Source organism: Balaenoptera ricei, chromosome 19, assembly GCF_028023285.1.
Source record: "Balaenoptera ricei isolate mBalRic1 chromosome 19, mBalRic1.hap2, whole genome shotgun sequence".
Classification (NCBI taxonomy): Eukaryota; Metazoa; Chordata; class Mammalia; order Artiodactyla; family Balaenopteridae; genus Balaenoptera; species Balaenoptera ricei.
Window position 1 is genome coordinate 16434779 of NC_082657.1, and position 16353 is coordinate 16451131.

Here is a 16353-nt window from a genome sequence, read left to right on the forward strand (position 1 = left end):
CCTTGTCATCTCCTGGGTGGCCTCGGTCAGTGCTCGCTTCCAGCCACTTCCTCATTTGGTGGGAGCAGCCTAACCTGGCCCAGTGTTACCACGTTTCCCCCACCTGCCTCACCCCAAAGCCCCAGTCCTGCGTCTGTGCCGTGTGCATCTGTGTCACTGCCTATTCGTCTCCCTCTTTCTCTGCCTTCCCTCTACTTTCTCCTTCCCTATCCTCCATCTTGGTTCTTTTTTCTTTCTCTCTAAGGGTCAAATATCTGTCTTTGGGTCCTGGGTTCCATTTCTGCCTTTATGTTCTGTGTCACCTTGGGCAAGTGTCTTTATCTTCCTGTAAAATGGGGATCAGAGCATCTACCTCAGAAGAGTGTTCTTGGGGGTTAAATGCATGAACACTTGGGACGGGGTGCCTGCACGTCGTTAGTACCCGTATCCTGATGGTTCTCTTTTAATATCCTATGAACATCACACGGTTCTGATTGTCAAGTAATTATAACTGGTTCTTATAAAACGCTGACAAGGGTCAGACCCTGTTCTAGAAATATTAATTCATTTGATTCCCCACAACAATAGTATAAAGTAGGTACTATTTTACTCCTCATTTTACAGATGAGGAAACTGAGGCCCAGAGAGGTTGAGTGACTTGTTCAAGGTTGTCCAGCCAGGAAGAGGCAGAGATAGCTTCAATCACAGTCAGCCACAGACCCTCCTGTTATAATGATGTCTGACCCCTGCCTAGGGATGGAGGTCGAGTTGACACACTACCTTTTGCCCTTCGTTCCAGCCATTGGGGGCTGCAGCGTGGCCCCTGGGGTGTCTGGGCCTGAATCCTTGGTGGTATCCGTCTCCGTTCCTCCTCCCCCATCGTCCCCTCCTCCCTCCTGCCACCACCCACCTCAGACTTCCTCCTTTACTTGGTTGGATACTACGCCACATCCCACCCTCCTTGGACTGTGGTGTCCAGCAGCGTCGCCTGCATCATGGGGGGCCTTGGACCCTCCAACAGGCTCCTGTCTCTCCTGACTGTGGGTGGTGAGTTGGGGGCTTTGGCAGCTCCTGGGCTCAGCTCTGGGCAGGGCAGGGAACAGGGCGGAAAGAGAGAACCAAAGGGTGGGGGTTGGTACCGGAGCAGATCCCTGGCGCCCCAAACCCTATGGGTCTCACCCAGAGCCTGCGCCCCCCAAGATCTGGCCTCTGGGAGAAGCAGAAGGAGGGGATTCTGAGGGTGTTGCAACAGGACAAGTCGATGTAGAAGTAACACAGTCCGGTGGCCTTGATGCTGGCCCGCAGGTCCCACCAGATGTGGCTCTCCACCCACGCCTGCTGCCTGCCAGGACCCACCCTACCCAGCTTCTCTGCCCAACCCCCAGTCATAGTCACGTGTCTCAGTTTACCTTCTTTTTCTCTCCTCAGGTCTCAGCCTCGTTCAGGCCCATACAGGTAGGCCTAGACCTTGCGATCCCCCTCCCTACCTCCCAAAGACCACCCCACCTCTGTCCCTTCCCCAATCTCTCCACACCACCCACTGATGACTGACGCCACCTCCCAATTCCCAACTCCCACTGGTCTCCTCTGACTCCTGTGCCACTTACATTCCCAGACTGCAACTGCCCCTCGGTGAGCCCCGGCGTGCTGGCGGGGATCGTGCTGGGGGACCTGGCGCTGACCCTCTTCATCGCCCTGGCCGTGTACTCCCTGGGTCGGCTGGTCCCTCGGGGACGAGGACCCACGGAGGGTGAGTGGAGCTGGCCGGGGATGGCCTGGGACCCTCTGAGGACTTGCCTGGCAGGGAGGGGTAAGCTCCCCAGTCACATCCACCCAAAAGGAGGTGATGGAGGGGCGGCTTTTGCAACAAAATGGTCCCAATTCTCACCCCGTCTGTCTCTGAACTCTGCTGTTCCCCACCCCCAAGCAGTGACCCGGAAACAGCACATCACTGAGACAGAGTCGCCTTATCAGGTGAGGAAACCAGCTTTTCTTTCTCACACCTCACTCCTGCCCTGAGGGTGTCTTGTCCCAAATACCCCTCCCCCAGCCCCTGCAGAACCTAGACCCTAAAGCCCACTTTCTCAGCAGCTCCTCAGACACTTGAAGACATAGCATCCAAAACTGCTTTCAATGATCAATCACAACCTTATGCTCAGCTTAAAATGCGTGGAGGGGAAATACAGGGATGGTTTGTCTCAGCCAGAAGGCAGGCTATGAGTTGTTCCGGAAAAGCCCAGCCCAGGACAGGCTGATTTCTCAGAGAAGTCCTCATAAGGGCAGAGGATATAATTCAACCCTAGTTTGGTAACTCTAAAGAGAGGAGCTCTGAATTTGTGGGGGAGGGACCCTGCAGCCTTTGAGAAACTGACAAAAGCCAGAGACTCTTCAGAAAAATCCACACAAAAAAATACAAAATTGTGCATATAATCTAGAGGCAGTGCAAGTATCCTTGAAACCCTTCTTAAGAACCACGATGCAAATGTCACCTTTCCATCTCCCACCTCCTGTCAATGCCATTCTTAACCCTTTAGGGGGTCATGAGCTCCTCTGAGAATCTAAGGGAAGCCAAACAGACCCTCTCCAGAAAGATGAACTCCAGACCGGGCATTTGTATACGATTTCAGGGATTCTATCCGAGGCCTGCATCTTGGGGCCATAGAACCCCACCCCATCCCCATTGTGAACCCCACTCTGTGAAATCTGTTTTACTTGTCTGCAACCAACTTTGCTTTGCCTCACTTGTGGATAAAAAGTCTCTTTGTAAAGTATAAGAATCTCAAGTTTGGCTCTGTGAGGTCCAGAAGACTGAAGGGGTTTTCCAGTTACTGGGGGAGGTGGGATGCAGTGAAATTTTAGGGCAAAGCCCCAGTTTGTTCATTCCTTTGGTGGAATTTGTTGAGGGTCTATATATGCTAGATGCTGGAGACACAGCAGCAGAGCTTACATCCTAGTTGGGGAGACAGACTTTTTTTAAAAAAATTAATTAATTAATTAATTAATTTTTATCTTTGGCTGCGTTGGGTCTTTGTTGCTGCCTGTGGGCTTTCTCTAGTTGCGGCAAGCGGGGGCTACTCTTTGTTGTGGTGCACGGGCTTCTCATTGCGGTGGCTTCTCTTGTTGCAGAGCACAGGCTCTAGGCATGCGGGCTTCAGTAGTTGTGGCACGTGGGCTCAGTAGTTGTGGCTCGCGAGCTCTAGAGCGCAGGCTCAGTAGTTGTGGCTCATGGGCTCTAGAGTGCAGGCTCAGTAGTTGTGGTACACGGGCTTATTTGCTCCGCGGCCTGTGGTATCTTTCCGGACCAGGGCTCGAACCCGTGTCCCCTGTATTGGCAGGCGGATTCCTAACCAATGCGGCACCAGGGAAGTCCTGGGGAGACAGACTTGAAGCAGATTAACAAATAAGATCATTTGGGGAGGCAACATGAAGGAAATAAAGTAGGTTGATGTGACAGTGACTTGCGTGTGCGGGGAAGAAACTATAGATGCAGAAATCAAGAAATGCCTCTCTGAGAAAGTGACATGAGCTGAGACTTGAAGGGTGAGAAGGAACTATCCATGGGAATATCTAGGGGACCAGTGTTTCAGGCAGAGTGGACAGCACACACAACGGCCCCTCGGCTGGGGCATAACAATGAGGCAGAGGAGAAAGGGGAACATTGAAGGCACTTGAATAAAATCCAGATCTCTATCATGGCTACAAGGTTGAAGAAGCTGCCAGGGGCCTTGCAGGCCACTGGGAGAAGGCTAGATTTTATTTTCAGTTTATTCGGTGGACCCCCTTCACTGTCCATCCCTTTAGGAGCTCCAAGGCCAGAGGACAGATGTCTACAGCAACCTCAACACACAGAGGCCATATTAAAAATGAGCCCAAACCAGGGCAGTCAACAACCTGATGCCTGGATCCAATCATTCCTGATGCCTGCCCAGCACTCTATTCCTACTCCCACCAAGATACGGATCCACAGAGTGTCCACAATGAGACGTCAACCTCTCCCCACTACTGCCCCCAAATAAACATGGAGCACACAAACAATGTTGAGTTATTCCCGATCCCTGGGCTGACGGGATGGGGATATGCGGGGTTGTAGGGGGATCAAGGACCCAGAAACAGCTAAATGAGAGGGAGCCTTTGGGGAACCTGGGTTGTCTGAGAAAGAATTAGAACAAGAAGTATTTCAATTGCTTTATTCCAGCCCAAAAGAGGGTTGGATTTCCTGTGCCGCCACACACAATCCAGGATGACAGGGTCAGAAGTCATATGTCGCAGTTACTGGGGAGTCACCCCCTGCCAGGCATGTTGATGTAGATTTTGCCATCTTCTGAGTGTGGGGAAGAGAAAGCACGAGGCCTGACCACCCACCTTCCACCCACATCTCCACTTCCTTGGGGACCCCCTGCCTCAGGGGTTTCCTCAGGAGTTCCCCCCAAGCACCGCCCCCAGGGTTTCCCCAGAACCTCGAGGGCTTGCCCGGGGGTGCCCGCCCTGGGGACCCCCTCCCTAGGGACACCATGCCTCTTCAGGCCCAGCTCGGTCCCTGCCCTCACCTTGGGTGGGCCTGCTGCGTGGGCGCACACACACAAACACCACCACCACAATTAGCTGTGACACAACCGCATCTGCGGCCACGAGACCCGCCAGGAGTGGCAGGAAGAGGGGCCCACATCCGGAACAGGAACCTGAAGGGTGGGAGCCAAGACAGAAGGCAGCTGAGGGGGGTTCCAGACACTTGGGCCTGGGCTTTGGGCATATGGGTCACAGGAAGTCCCTTTGAAGGTGGGTGTCCCAGATTCCCTGGGGAATGAGAGGGGAGAGGGAGATCCAGAGAGAGGCTGGGGGTTGTCCCAGGGCTCCCAGGACTGTGCTTTGGGCATAGTAAGTACTCCTGAAGACAGGCTGGGGGGTGGCCGAGTCCCTGGGCCTTCAGTTTGGTGATGAGGACAGTGAGATGGGGACCTAGAGAGGGCTGCAGATCCTCTGGGGGCTCTGATTCGGGGATGCGAGGTGAGATCCAGGACCCACAGGCCACACTTTAGGGATGGAAGCAGGACCTGAAGTGGTGCTGCAAAGGGGACAGGGTGTTGATTTCTCACCTGGGGTCATCTGAGCTGCAGCCACTGTGGAAGGAGAGGGAAGGTAGATCAGTGGGGAGAGGTGGTTCTCAAAACAGGGTGCAGGGAAAGGTGATGTCCTGAGAAGTAGCCTCCACTCTGGAGAGATCAAATGAGAAAGAGGGGCCAAATGGGAGGGAAGCACCCAGAGACACAGAGGGAGACAGGAAATCAGAAGTAGAGGCAGAGACACAGCGGTGAGAAGGGGACGAACAGCAGCCATCCAAACTCAGCTTCCCTCCCCAAAGAACCAGGCCCAGAAGTTTCTCTATGGAAGGGAAAGGGCACTGGGAGAAGGACCCATCCTCAGCACCCCTCCCTTCAGATGCCACCCCAAGCCACTCCTTTCACAAAACTCTGCCTAACACCCCCCATAACCACTGGCTTCACCTGGGAGCAAAAGCAGGAACAGAATGTTGCCTGGAGGAACCATGGTGGGCTGGGGGCTGGAAGAGGTCTGTCAAAGGGCTTTGGTCCAGAGAAGTCCTGAGGAACAATGGGGAGTAGAGAGGCAGCAATAGCGGATGTCACTCTGCCGGTGGCAAGGCTACCTGCTTCCTGTGTGTGTGTGGGAGGGGGAGAGGTGATGGATCTCTCTGACAGCCTTTAGGGACAAACTACGGGGAGGGTCAGAGAGATCAGGGAGGCTGCTGTGATCGTCCAGGTGGGACGTGACAGGTAGACCAGGGTGTGGGCGCTGGGGAGATCCTGGAAAGATTTTGAAGGTAGAGCCAACAAAACTTGCTGATGGAGTGGATATGTGTATGAGAGAGAGGGGTCCAGGATGACCAAAGCTTCTGGCCTAAGCAACTGAGGAGACGAAGCATCCTTTGACACGATGGAGAAGGAGGGGAAGCAGGCTTAGGGGGGAAAGTGCCAAGGTTTGGGCAAACTGGGTTGGAAATGCCTGATAGATCTCCCTGTGGAGAAGCTGAATGACCACAGCTGCCTCTTTGAGTTCAGGGGATAAGTCTGGTCTGGAGATGTAAATTTGGGGATTGCTGGCTTATGGATGGTATTTAAAGCCATGAGACTGGATGAGATCATCAAGGAAGTGAGTACAGACAGAGGAGGAACACCACCTCCTCCCAACACCAAGAATGGGTGAAGAGGAGGAAACAGCCAGTAAAACGGAAGGAGCAGCAAGTGAGGGAGGAGAACCAGGGGAGCATAGAGTCTTGAGGGCAGGGGAGAAATATGATTTCCATGGTCACCAAGATGGGAACTGAGAATGAGCCTCCCACTGGAATGTCAGTTGGCTTGAGGGTTGGGAATTCCTGCCTGCTTAGTTCACAGCTATACCACAGCACCCAGCAAAGTACCTCCCTTGCAGTAATTATTTTTTTTTTTTTTTTTTTTTAATTATGAATGAATAAATGAGAACTGGCCTCTGAAAAAGGTGATGTGTGGAAGGGGGGAAATTTGAGTCCACCTATATCACTCTTACCTACAGACCTTTCTTCCCTCGAGACCAGGGAGTTCAGAACCCCAGCCCCCTTCTCTCTCAGGACCCAATAATACTGGCAGCGTCCCCCCGCCCCTCGCCAGCGCAGGGCCTGGGAGTCAAGGCCTCCAACACCCCCTTGGACAAAAGTCCAGGTCCCCAGTTCCCTCCTCTTTCAGGAGTCCGCTACCCCAGGCCCCTTCTCCCTCAGACCAAAGACGGGGTTCCCAATCCCTGTTTCCGGGGAGACTTAGGAGCCGGGCTCTTAAAGTCAGCCCCGCCCATTTAGACCCCAAGTTTGCTCGAGCGCAACCCGGGGACTCCCGGGCTTGTGGGCGGGGCCCGTCCCACGACTGGGCGGTGCCAGAACTTCAGTTTAAAAAGTCGCGGGGGGACCCGACGCAAGATCGGGGACCCGGCGGCGGCTCCGCGGGGAAACAGCGAGGCTGGCGCAGCGCCGAGGCCGGGGCCCTGGGGCCCCACAATCCGCACCACGGAATCCCCGAGGTAATGGAGGGGCGGGGAGGTGAGGCACGCTCGGCCTCTAAGAGCGGGGCTGGGGGACGGACTCTTGAGGCTCCGAGGGACGGAGCTAGAGCATCAAGAGTGAACGGTGAAGCATCAAGCTGAGAGTGAGGGTACCCGGTGTTTGGAGGGGGCGGAGGGTCCAGACTCCTGGGTCGTGATGCCGGAGCGGCTGGGATTCTGGACACTTGAGTCCCGGGGTGGGGTGGTGGGGTGGGGTAAAGGACTGTTGATCCTGAACCCTAGGTCCCGGGGGGTGAAAGCGCTGGGAGCCCCGACTCCTGCCTGGGTCCTGCGAGGAGGGGGCTGGCGACCCGGACTCCATGCTGTAGAAAAAGAGGCTGGATCGAGTCTTTGGGGGCGTTGTTTGATATCAGCCAAGGTCTGGGTGGGCAAGGTCCGGGGCTTGGCCGCAGGGATGCACTCTGGCCGTGACCCTGCCCCACCCTGGGATTTCCCGAGTCGCCACCCGGCCCGGGTCCCCGGGCTGAGCAGGAATTTCCCTTGTGCGGGGATTCCACGAGCGCCACGCTTGGCCACGCATCGCGTCTCGGAGCGGGGCACCTGGGCCGCCGGGCCTAGAGGAAGAGGGAGGTGGAAGATTCCCTTGCGTGAGCGCCATGACGTCAGCGCGTCGCGTCTGGGCTGTTTCCGAGTCCGCCCTCCGGCGCTTAACCCTTCCTATGCTCGAGCGGGGCTCGGAAGGGTGAGGGCTCGGAAGGGTGAGGGCCCGGCCTTCTTGCGTCTTGCGAACAAGGAGTCTGGAAACTGGGATTCCCAGGTCCTAGGGGGGAGTAGGTTGAGGGCCCGGACTCCTGGGTCCTGGGGAAGGGAATGCGAGTCTCCCAGACTCCCGTGAGGTGGGGCTTGGACTTCTGGGTCTGAAGAGGGGGGCGAGGTCTGAACCTTTGGATTCCTAATGAGCTAGGGGGCTACCGACTTCGTGGTTCCTCAGGGAGAGGGGCTGGGGACTCGGATGCCTGGTATCCCGAGGAAGAAGTATCAGGGCAGCTTCTAGGGCAGAGAGATATTGGGAACCTGGATGTGCGTCTCTGGGGAGTGATGCCCGGCGACGCCCCGAATCCCTCAGGACTGGGAGATCTGGGGGTGGGGTGAGGTGGGATTTTTCACGGAAGTGGCAGGCAGAGGGAGGGGGGCTGCAGAGGGCGCCCTCCACCTCCTTCCTCAGTTTCCACGACGCTGGTGGAAAGTTGGGTCAGAGGGGGAAGTGCGGAGCAAAAGGAAGGAAACCGCGGAGGCGGCGCCGCACCCGAAATCTTAGATTGGCTTTGGAGTTCTCAGGCGGCATCGGTGTGCCAGTTTTTCCGCGCGGGAGGGCGAAGAGGGCGCTCAGATTCACTTCCCGGCGCACTTGGGTGACTTAAGGACCCCTGATAACTTCCCTCCCTCCTCACCCCGCAGTGAGCCGGAATGAGCGCAGCCACTGCCCATCACAGACGGTGAAGAAGCTCCTAGAAGAACAAAGGCGCCGCCAGCAGCAGCCTGACGCTGGTGGGCTACCGGTGAGGCCCATGAAGCGCTGTAAACTACAACTCCCATGAGGCCATGTCCTGTTGGGCAAGGACTTGCTGCCTTGCTGGGCCCTCGGGGCTGATGAGAGACCTAGTCCTGACTTAGATGCCCTGTAGGTGGGGAATGGATGCTGAGGAATCTGCCAGATAAATTCACCCTTGTTTCTTTTTGCTTATGCCTCTACAGGGACAGTTCCTGGCTCCCCTGGCCCAGCCCCTGACCCCATCTGTGAATGAGGGTGAAGCTGGTAAGTCTGGAAACTCACCTGGTTCCCTCAGCTCCTAGCCCCAGCTTCCCTCAGGGACTCAAACATCCCAACTCTTAGAACTTTCAGGAACTTAGGAGTTAGGCCCTCATTCTTGCTGAGACCTGCAGAGTAGAACCAGATTCTCTGGAGCCCAGTAGTCTGTGCACATAGTCCTTCAGGGGCCCAGGCTCCCAGCCTGGAATCTAGGCCCTCAACCCCTCAGTGTCCCAGGCATTTAGGTCCCAAAAGTCCAAGCTTCCAGCCCCTTGGTGCCCCAGAAGTACTAGCTTTCAGTACCTTGGGGACTCCAGGCCCTCACACAGGTCCTGTCTGGGCGGTGACTTCCCCTAACTCTGGTAACCAGGCCTGCCCCTGCTCCTCCTCTCACATGCAGGCCATACTCACTTCCCAGCACACCAGGAGACTGTGGGTTCTGGACTTGGCAGCCTGGCACCCCCCATGGGCTTTCCAGACTGGGACCCCAACACGCATGCTGCCTACACGGACAGGCCCTACTCTTACCCTGCTTCTGCTGCTGAAGGTTTCCTGACTCCTGACTTCTACTCACACTCGGACCCAGGGCGGCCGTGTTCATTTCCCCTGGGGATGGAGGTGAGCTACAGAATGGGAACTGGGTGCTGAAGGGCTCCTAAGATTTCCAGTTGCCCTTATGCAGCATTCTGAGATGTCTGGGGCTGGGTTAGGATCCCATTCCTCAGATGGGCAAAACTGAGGCCCAAAGGTCCAAGGTCACTTGGCGCAGATGGGACGCCCAGCCACTCTGCCTGGCGCTCTGTACGTGTATGTGTGTGTGGTAGAAAGAGGGAATTCTCAGCTGACTGGCTCTCCCCATCACCTTTACCCTTCAGGACCCCCTGGATACTCGGCCCTATGCAGAACCTTCCCTGCCACAGGCAGGATCCTGGAGAGGTTCTGGACTCCCTTCAGGACCCCCACAGTTGCCTCCTGTGGTCAACGGACCATCCCTGGACACTGCCCGTGCTCACATGCTGGCTTTGGGGCCACAAAAGCTGCTGGCCCAGGATGAGGAGGGAGACACGTGAGTATAGGGGATGGAATCTGCAGGCTCCCCTGTTCAGCTTGGGTGCTGTGCTCATTGCTGCCTTCCACCTATCCTCAGGCTCCTGCACCTGTTTGCGGCTCGAGGGTTGCGCTGGGCCGCGTACGCCGCAGCTGAGATGCTCCAAGCGTACAGACATCTGGACATTCGTGAGCATAAGGGCAAGGTGAGGACTGAGGGCCTGGACTCCTGGATCTGAGGGCAGAGGGTCTGGAGGCCTGGATTCCTGGTTTTCAGAGGGGAGGGGACTGGGGGCCCAGACTGACCTTTCCTGACTCCTGCAGACCCCTCTTCTGGTGGCTGCTGCTGCCAACCAACCCCTGATTGTGGAGGATCTACTGAACCTGGGAGCGGAACCCAACACCACTGACCATCAAGGGCGTTCTGTCTTACATGTGGCCGCTACATATGGGCTCCCAAGAGTTCTCTCGGTATGTTCACCTGGCAGGTGGGATGAATGGGATAGACTGATTGCCTAGATCCTGGCTTTCAGGGCTAGGAGGCCTGGGGAGACCCTAATCCAGCTCTCTACCTCCTCCTCCTCCCAGGCTGTGATTAACTCAGGGGTTCGAGTTGACATCGAAGCCAGAGACTTCGAGGGTAAGTTGGGTGGTGGGCAGGGTGGGTGGGGCTGGTGGGGCTGGGTGGGGTCGGTGCTCCAGATGTAGAGTCCTCACTGTCTCTACTCTGCAGGCCTCACCCCTCTCCACACAGCCATCCTGGCCCTCAACGTTGCTATGCACCCACCCGACCTATATCCCCCAGTACTGAGTACCCAGGCCCAAGACAGGCTGGCTTGCGTCAAGATGTTGCTGCACATGGGTGCTGATCATACCAGCCAGGTGAGCTGGGCAGTGGGCAGCTGGCCTCCAGGAGGGCACGTGGGATGGGGGCGCCTGGATATCCAGGGGCTCGAAACAAATGCTGACTTGCCTCTTCCCAGCTGTGTGACCTTGAACATGTGACTTCACTTCTCTGTGTCCCAGTTGTCAACTGGGAATAATACTACTGATCTTAACTTATATTTACCAAGCACTTACTATTCATCAAACACTAAGTTTCATGGATTAGCTAATTGAATCCTCACAAACACACTTTGATGTGTATACTATTATTACTTTCTGTCTTTCACTAATAAGGAAACTGAGGCTCAAAGACTCAAAAATCTTATACCTTGTGAGTGTCAGAGAGGGGATTTGAGCCCAGGTGGCCTGACCCCAGAATCCAGCTGTGAATACATATAGTCTCCTCCTTCCTGACAGTAGCTCCTTCAAAGGCTGGCTGAGAGAATTAAACATCTACTCATTGTTTTGGATTTTTAAATTTTAGTTTAAGAACTTTGAACATAGGTAAAGTACAGAAAATAGTATAATGAACTCCATGTACCCAACATAAATAACCAGCAACTCATAGCCAGTCCTTTCCCATCCACTTCTCCTGTCTTATTTTTAAGCAAATCCCAGCTTACAGTTTTACCCATAAATATTTGTCTTTAGAAGACAAGAACTCTTGTTAACCTCAGTACCTTTATTCCACCTTAAAAAAAATTAACAGTCTCATAATATCAAATATCCTGTGTTCAAATTTTTATTTGACTCTAAAGTGACATACATTTATTTTTTTCATTTAAAAAAGAAAATGAAAAAAAAACTAGGATCCAAATAAAGCCCACACATTGCAGTGATATGTCCTTTTAAGCTCTTAATTTAGAGCTTCCCCTCCTTTAGAGTTTTCTCTTCATAATTTTTTTTGATGAGCCAGCTAGGTTGTTTTGCCCTATATAAACCCACAATTTTTAAAAAAATTGAAGTATAGTTGATTTACAGTGTTGTGTTAGTTTCTGGTGTACAGCAGAGTGATTCAGTTGTACACATATACACATATTCTTTTTCATATTCTTTTCTGTTATGGATTATTACAGGGTATTGAATCTAGTTCCCTGTGCTATACAGTAAGACCTTGTTGTTTATCTGTTTTACATGTAGTAGTTTGTATCTGCTAATCCCAAACTCTTAATTTATCCTCCCCCATCCCCTTTCCCCTTTGGTAACCGTAAGTTTATTTTCTATGTCTAAACACAAAATTTTTAATGTTTATTATCATTACAAATTCTTTAAAGGCACATAGTAAAGTTTCATTGTGGAAAATGTCTTTATTTGCTTCCAAATATGAAGAGAACAGTTCGGTATGGAAGTAGATACAGGCTTAGGTAGTCCACTGATGAAGGCTGCTCAGTTCCCATCCTTATAGATAAAATACAGTCCATGTGGGATGTGGGCGCATTTTACTGTGTTTAATAGAATGTGGGCTGGCCAGGGCAGCTGCTAGTCCGGAGAGCTCCTTTGGAGGAATAGAAAAGGAGTCTTTTTCTCAAATATACTTGGGCTGGAAAATTGTCTTAATAAATGTACCGTTCGGTGATGTGTATGATCTGAGTGGCACCCCCTTAAATCTGGTATTCCTGTAGAGTGCACAGCACATACAACTGTATAAGGCATTCCTGGGTGCTTGAAAAAGAGAGACAGGGTGTCTAAAGGCGCTTGGGTTCCATGGGTGGAGGCTTGGGTGTGAGGACTGGCCTGACCTCTGCCGTTCCCCTCCTCACAGGAGATCAAGAGCAACAAGACAGTTCTGCACTTGGCTGTGCAGGCTGCCAACCCGACCCTGGTTCAGCTGCTGCTGGCGCTGCCACGGGGAGACCTGCGGGCCTTTGTCAACATGAAGGTAGGGGCCTAGGCTGGAATGTGCAGATTGGGTGAGACGTGGCAGAGAGCAGGCAGTGGGATGTTGGGAGTCCCGCGGGCTGTGGCTGTGGAGGGGCCGCTGTGTGGGACGTGGACGGGGCATGTGTCAGGCCTAGAGGGGTGTGTGGAATGTGGCCCTGGAGGGGGCTTCTGGGGGATGTGAGGAGGGACATGTGGAACCTGGGTGTGACGGAATATGAAGTGCGCCGTCGAGGGCCCAGGCCAGCTGAGCCTGCGTCTTCATCAGGCCCCCCTCACCGTCCCCAGGCCCACGGGAACACAGCCCTCCACATGGCGGCAGCCCTGCCCCCTGGGCCGGCCCAGGAGGCCATTGTGCGGCGCCTGCTGGCAGCTGGGGCGGATCCAACGTTGCGCAACCTGGAGAACGAGCAGCCTGTCCACCTGCTACGGCCCGGGCCGGGCCCCGAGGGGGTGAGCACTGAGCCCAACCCGACTGCAGGGTGCACCCCCGACCCCATCATTCCTGACTGTAGAGGGTGACTTGTAATCTCAGAAGGTGACCTTGACCCTTATCCAACTCTGACTTCAAAATGTGACCTTGAGGGACTTCCCTGGCAGTCCAGCGGTTAAGACTTCACGCTTCCACTGCGAGGGGCATGGGTTCCATCCCCGGTTGGGGAACTTAAGATCTCACATGCCGTGTGGCACGGCTAAAAAAGAAAAAAAAAAAAATGACCCTGGACCTCAGTGTTTGCTCCCTTGCCTGATGATGGTGACTCCTCCTGACCTCTATTTCCACCCTGACCTCAGAGTGTGACCTCTACTTTCAACCCTGAATCCTGACCTCAAGGTGTGACCTTTGATCCCCAAGTATGACCTCCAGCCCCCTGACTTTTAGTCCTGACCTCACAGTGGGACTTCTGACCCCCAAATGTTACTCTGGCCCCTTGCTTCTCCCCTTTGACTCCCAGTCCTCAATGCCAATCCCAAGGTGGGAACCCCCGGCCAGCAACACCTTTGCTCAGGAGCCTTGATTCATTGTGTGAACGAGCCTTCCCCCCCAGCCCTGCATCTTGACTCAGAACCTCTGACCTTCAAACCCAACTGACCCTACTCACTTCTCTCTGACCCCCAACTTCACAGGGTGTGCCTGTTCTCCTTGCAACCTCTCAAGCTTCTTCCCCCTCTTGTCTTGTCCACAGCTCCGGCAGCTTCTGAAGAGGAGCCGTGTGGCACCCCCAGGCCTGTCCTCTTAGGACTCAGACCCAGAACCTGGACTGATTTTCCAGTCCCCACCGTCCTGTGGGACAGCCAGCGTATGCTAATGTTGCAAATCCGTGATAATGTATGTGCATAATGTCCTGCCATCGGGGTCTTACATTAAAACCCCAAAATGGCTGTTGGCGGGTAAACAGTCCCCAATATTTGGGGTGGTATGATACCCTTCCCCCACCCACAAGGAGCCCCCTTGATGATTTCTGTGAAATCGAGGCCCCTTGATTGTTTCTGTGAAACACACTGGACCCCCAACCCTTTCCCCACCAGGATCTTTTGGGGTCCAGATGTAACTCCCCATATGGTACTTGGGGTACGCCAAAACAGCTTCCGGTACCATCCTAGTAGAGCTCCTAAGATGACCCCTGACCTCCCCAGGATCCACCCCCTTCAGGTCCTTAACCCTGAGACATAGGAAGGACTCTCGATTAGAGTCCCCTGGGTCCTACTGCTTTAAGTCAGAACACAACCAGGCCCCTGACCTAGACCTCAGTATTTCTAGTGAATCCCTCCCCTATCTGAAACTCTTGATTAAACTCAGTTTGGACTAGAACCGTTACTGTCTAATCTCTAATCATTGGTGCAGGGAAGTGGCTGAGGAGCCGTGTTTGGGTGAATGTGTCTGGGTGGGGGGTTGTAGCAGACACAGCGGGTGCCAAGTCCATATCCTGTCCCCCTCACCCTGTCAGCACCTGGTGGTCTCACTGCCAGGGCCAGCACGTGACTCTGCCTGTGGGCATTCTCAGACCACTGGTGCCCGCTTTGCCCTGGGTATGAGTGTGGCAAGGCTTCCATGCCAGGAGGATCATGCCTCTTCCCACTCGAACAGCTCTCAACCAGTGACTGACTGAAGGGAGACGGTATGTAAATACTCCGGGTCCCCTGCCTCCGTGGGGATAACTGGCAAGTGTGTGTTCTACACGGGCTCTCAAAGCTCCCCAGTGGAATGAAGCTCCCGTTCTCCACCGTGCTTCTGGCTTGATAACGTACCCTTTCTTGGCAGCTTTCCCTTTTCTGGGTCCCTTCCCGCCTCCCCTATCAATGTTCCCCACCCCTTGCAGGTAACCTTGTCCTCAAATCCTTGCCTCAGCCTCTGCTTCCATAGAAACCCAAACTAAAGACAGAAGACCTCCACAATGCCCCCTTGTACCTCTGCCCCACAGCCTCTGCTCTGTCCTCCGTCCCAGTCTTGTCGCTCCAGAAAGCCCTCTGACGCACGGTAGCCCCCACTGCTTGGAGCCTCTCACGGACAACAAACCAAGCACATTTCAGGGCATGTGCCAGTGTCTCCACCCCAAAACTTAAGGCTTAAAACAACCACCACTTTTTTTGTTTTTTGATAAATTTATTTATTTATTTTTGGTTGCGTAGGGTCTTCGTTGCTGCGCACGGGCTTTCTCTAGTTGTGGCGAGCGGGGGCTACTCTTCGTTGTGGTGCGCGGGCTTCTTTGCAGTGGCTTCTCTTTGTTGCGGAGCACGGGCTCCAGGCATGCAAGCTTTCGTAGTTGTGGCACGCGGGCTTCAGTAGTTGTGGCTCGTGGGCTCTAGAGCGCAGGTTCAGTAGTTGTGGCGCACGGGCTTAGTTGCTCCACGGTCTGTGGGATCTTCCTGGGCCAGGGCTCGAACCTGTGTCCCCTGCATTGCCAGGCAGATTCTTAACCACTGCACCACCAAGGAAGTCCACCACCACTTTTTTTGTTCGTGATTCTGCAATCTGGGCTGGGCTGAGCTGGGCAGTTCTGCTATCTTGCTTTGGTCACACATGTGGCTGCAGTCAGCTGGAGGCCCGATTGGCCTGGACAACAGCACTCACATGTCTGATAGCTCAGCTGAGACAGCTGGAACTTCTGAGAGTGAGCCGAGCATCCCTCGCCCTGTGGTCCCTCCAGGAGGGTAGGATGATCTCCTCACGCAGTAGCTCCAAGAGGGAATATTCCAAGAGAAAAAGCCCCTGATTGCATCATGCCTGCTGATACCCCACTGGTCAAAGTCAGTCATGTGGCCAAGCCCAGAATCAGTGGGGAGGAAGGTACTGCACTAGAACAAGAATACTGGGAGGTGGAGTTATTGGTGGTGCCAGCACAAGTCTCCCACATCAGCTGCCTTGGACCAGCATGAGTGTGCTCTTCTGTGTGTACTCACATAGTGGCAGCTGACCCATGAAGAATTCATAACAGTATGTTGTATTTCATTAAATCTAGGAAGAACTTAATTGGAATTCATCTTACAATTATGTGGCATTGTTTAATGTCTGCGTATTTTTTCCTTTGTGGTGCATAAAATAATGGTATTTCTTATTTTTGATGGCATCTTAGATTCTGTTGACATATAAGATGGTGTGTCCCGACATATATCAGCACACACACACACACACACACACCACTAACATGATAACACGTCTCTAGGAAACTTTGCTTTACAAAAAGAAGAATTAAATCGTATTCAATGGGAAA

General features: G+C 53.8%; 3 protein-coding genes across 4 annotated transcripts; 2 read left to right on the forward strand and 1 right to left on the reverse strand.

The window, feature by feature from the left end:
* The first annotated feature begins 920 nt into the window (after window positions 1–920).
* Window positions 921–4014, forward strand: TYROBP (transmembrane immune signaling adaptor TYROBP). Of its 2 annotated transcripts, none has more exons than XM_059904700.1 (5): window positions 921–1026; window positions 1408–1434; window positions 1595–1729; window positions 1907–1953; window positions 3781–4014. In XM_059904700.1, the coding sequence occupies exons 1-5, from the start codon at window positions 975–977 to the stop codon at window positions 3838–3840; spliced, it is 321 nt and encodes a 106-aa protein (XP_059760683.1). In that variant the 5' UTR covers window positions 921–974; the 3' UTR covers window positions 3841–4014. The 2 variants fall into 2 exon arrangements, with proteins under 2 accessions (XP_059760683.1, XP_059760684.1); XM_059904701.1 differs by having other exon boundaries at window positions 1910–1953.
* Window positions 4015–4152: 138 nt separating this feature from the next.
* HCST (hematopoietic cell signal transducer) lies at window positions 4153–5560 on the reverse strand. Its single transcript, XM_059904068.1, has 4 exons — window positions 5481–5560; window positions 5073–5189; window positions 4527–4658; window positions 4153–4300 (listed from the first exon to the last, which is right to left on the reverse strand). The coding sequence occupies exons 1-4, from the start codon at window positions 5521–5523 to the stop codon at window positions 4260–4262; spliced, it is 333 nt and encodes a 110-aa protein (XP_059760051.1). The 5' UTR covers window positions 5524–5560; the 3' UTR covers window positions 4153–4259.
* Window positions 5561–7764: 2204 nt separating this feature from the next.
* NFKBID (NFKB inhibitor delta) lies at window positions 7765–14442 on the forward strand. The gene is made up of 12 exons (XM_059904067.1): window positions 7765–7781; window positions 8482–8582; window positions 8779–8839; window positions 9234–9451; window positions 9709–9899; window positions 9981–10086; window positions 10205–10351; window positions 10469–10520; window positions 10614–10762; window positions 12528–12644; window positions 12932–13096; window positions 13828–14442. The coding sequence occupies exons 4-12, from the start codon at window positions 9299–9301 to the stop codon at window positions 13879–13881; spliced, it is 1134 nt and encodes a 377-aa protein (XP_059760050.1). The 5' UTR covers window positions 7765–7781; window positions 8482–8582; window positions 8779–8839; window positions 9234–9298; the 3' UTR covers window positions 13882–14442.
* Window positions 14443–16353: the final 1911 nt, after the last annotated feature.

Excerpts from the sequence above, each read along its gene's own strand:
- TYROBP (XM_059904700.1), top strand. The coding sequence starts at position 975 with ATGGGGGGCCTTGGACCCTCCAACAGGCTCCTGTCTCTCCTGACTGTG. Across the intron at positions 1,730-1,906 it reads GGGACGAGGACCCACGGAGG|CAGTGACCCGGAAACAGCAC; the intron begins GTGAGTGGAGCT and ends CCCACCCCCAAG. Across the intron at positions 1,954-3,780 it reads AGACAGAGTCGCCTTATCAG|GAGCTCCAAGGCCAGAGGAC; the intron begins GTGAGGAAACCA and ends CCATCCCTTTAG.
- NFKBID (XM_059904067.1), top strand. The coding sequence starts at position 9,299 with ATGGGCTTTCCAGACTGGGACCCCAACACGCATGCTGCCTACACGGAC. Across the intron at positions 10,087-10,204 it reads TTCGTGAGCATAAGGGCAAG|ACCCCTCTTCTGGTGGCTGC; the intron begins GTGAGGACTGAG and ends TGACTCCTGCAG. Across the intron at positions 10,352-10,468 it reads GGCTCCCAAGAGTTCTCTCG|GCTGTGATTAACTCAGGGGT; the intron begins GTATGTTCACCT and ends TCCTCCTCCCAG.
- HCST (XM_059904068.1), bottom strand. The coding sequence starts at position 5,523 with ATGGTTCCTCCAGGCAACATTCTGTTCCTGCTTTTGCTCCCAG. Across the intron at positions 4,659-5,072 it reads TGCAGCTCAGATGACCCCAG|GTTCCTGTTCCGGATGTGGG; the intron begins GTGAGAAATCAA and ends CCCACCCTTCAG. Across the intron at positions 4,301-4,526 it reads ACGCAGCAGGCCCACCCAAG|AAGATGGCAAAATCTACATC; the intron begins GTGAGGGCAGGG and ends CCCCACACTCAG.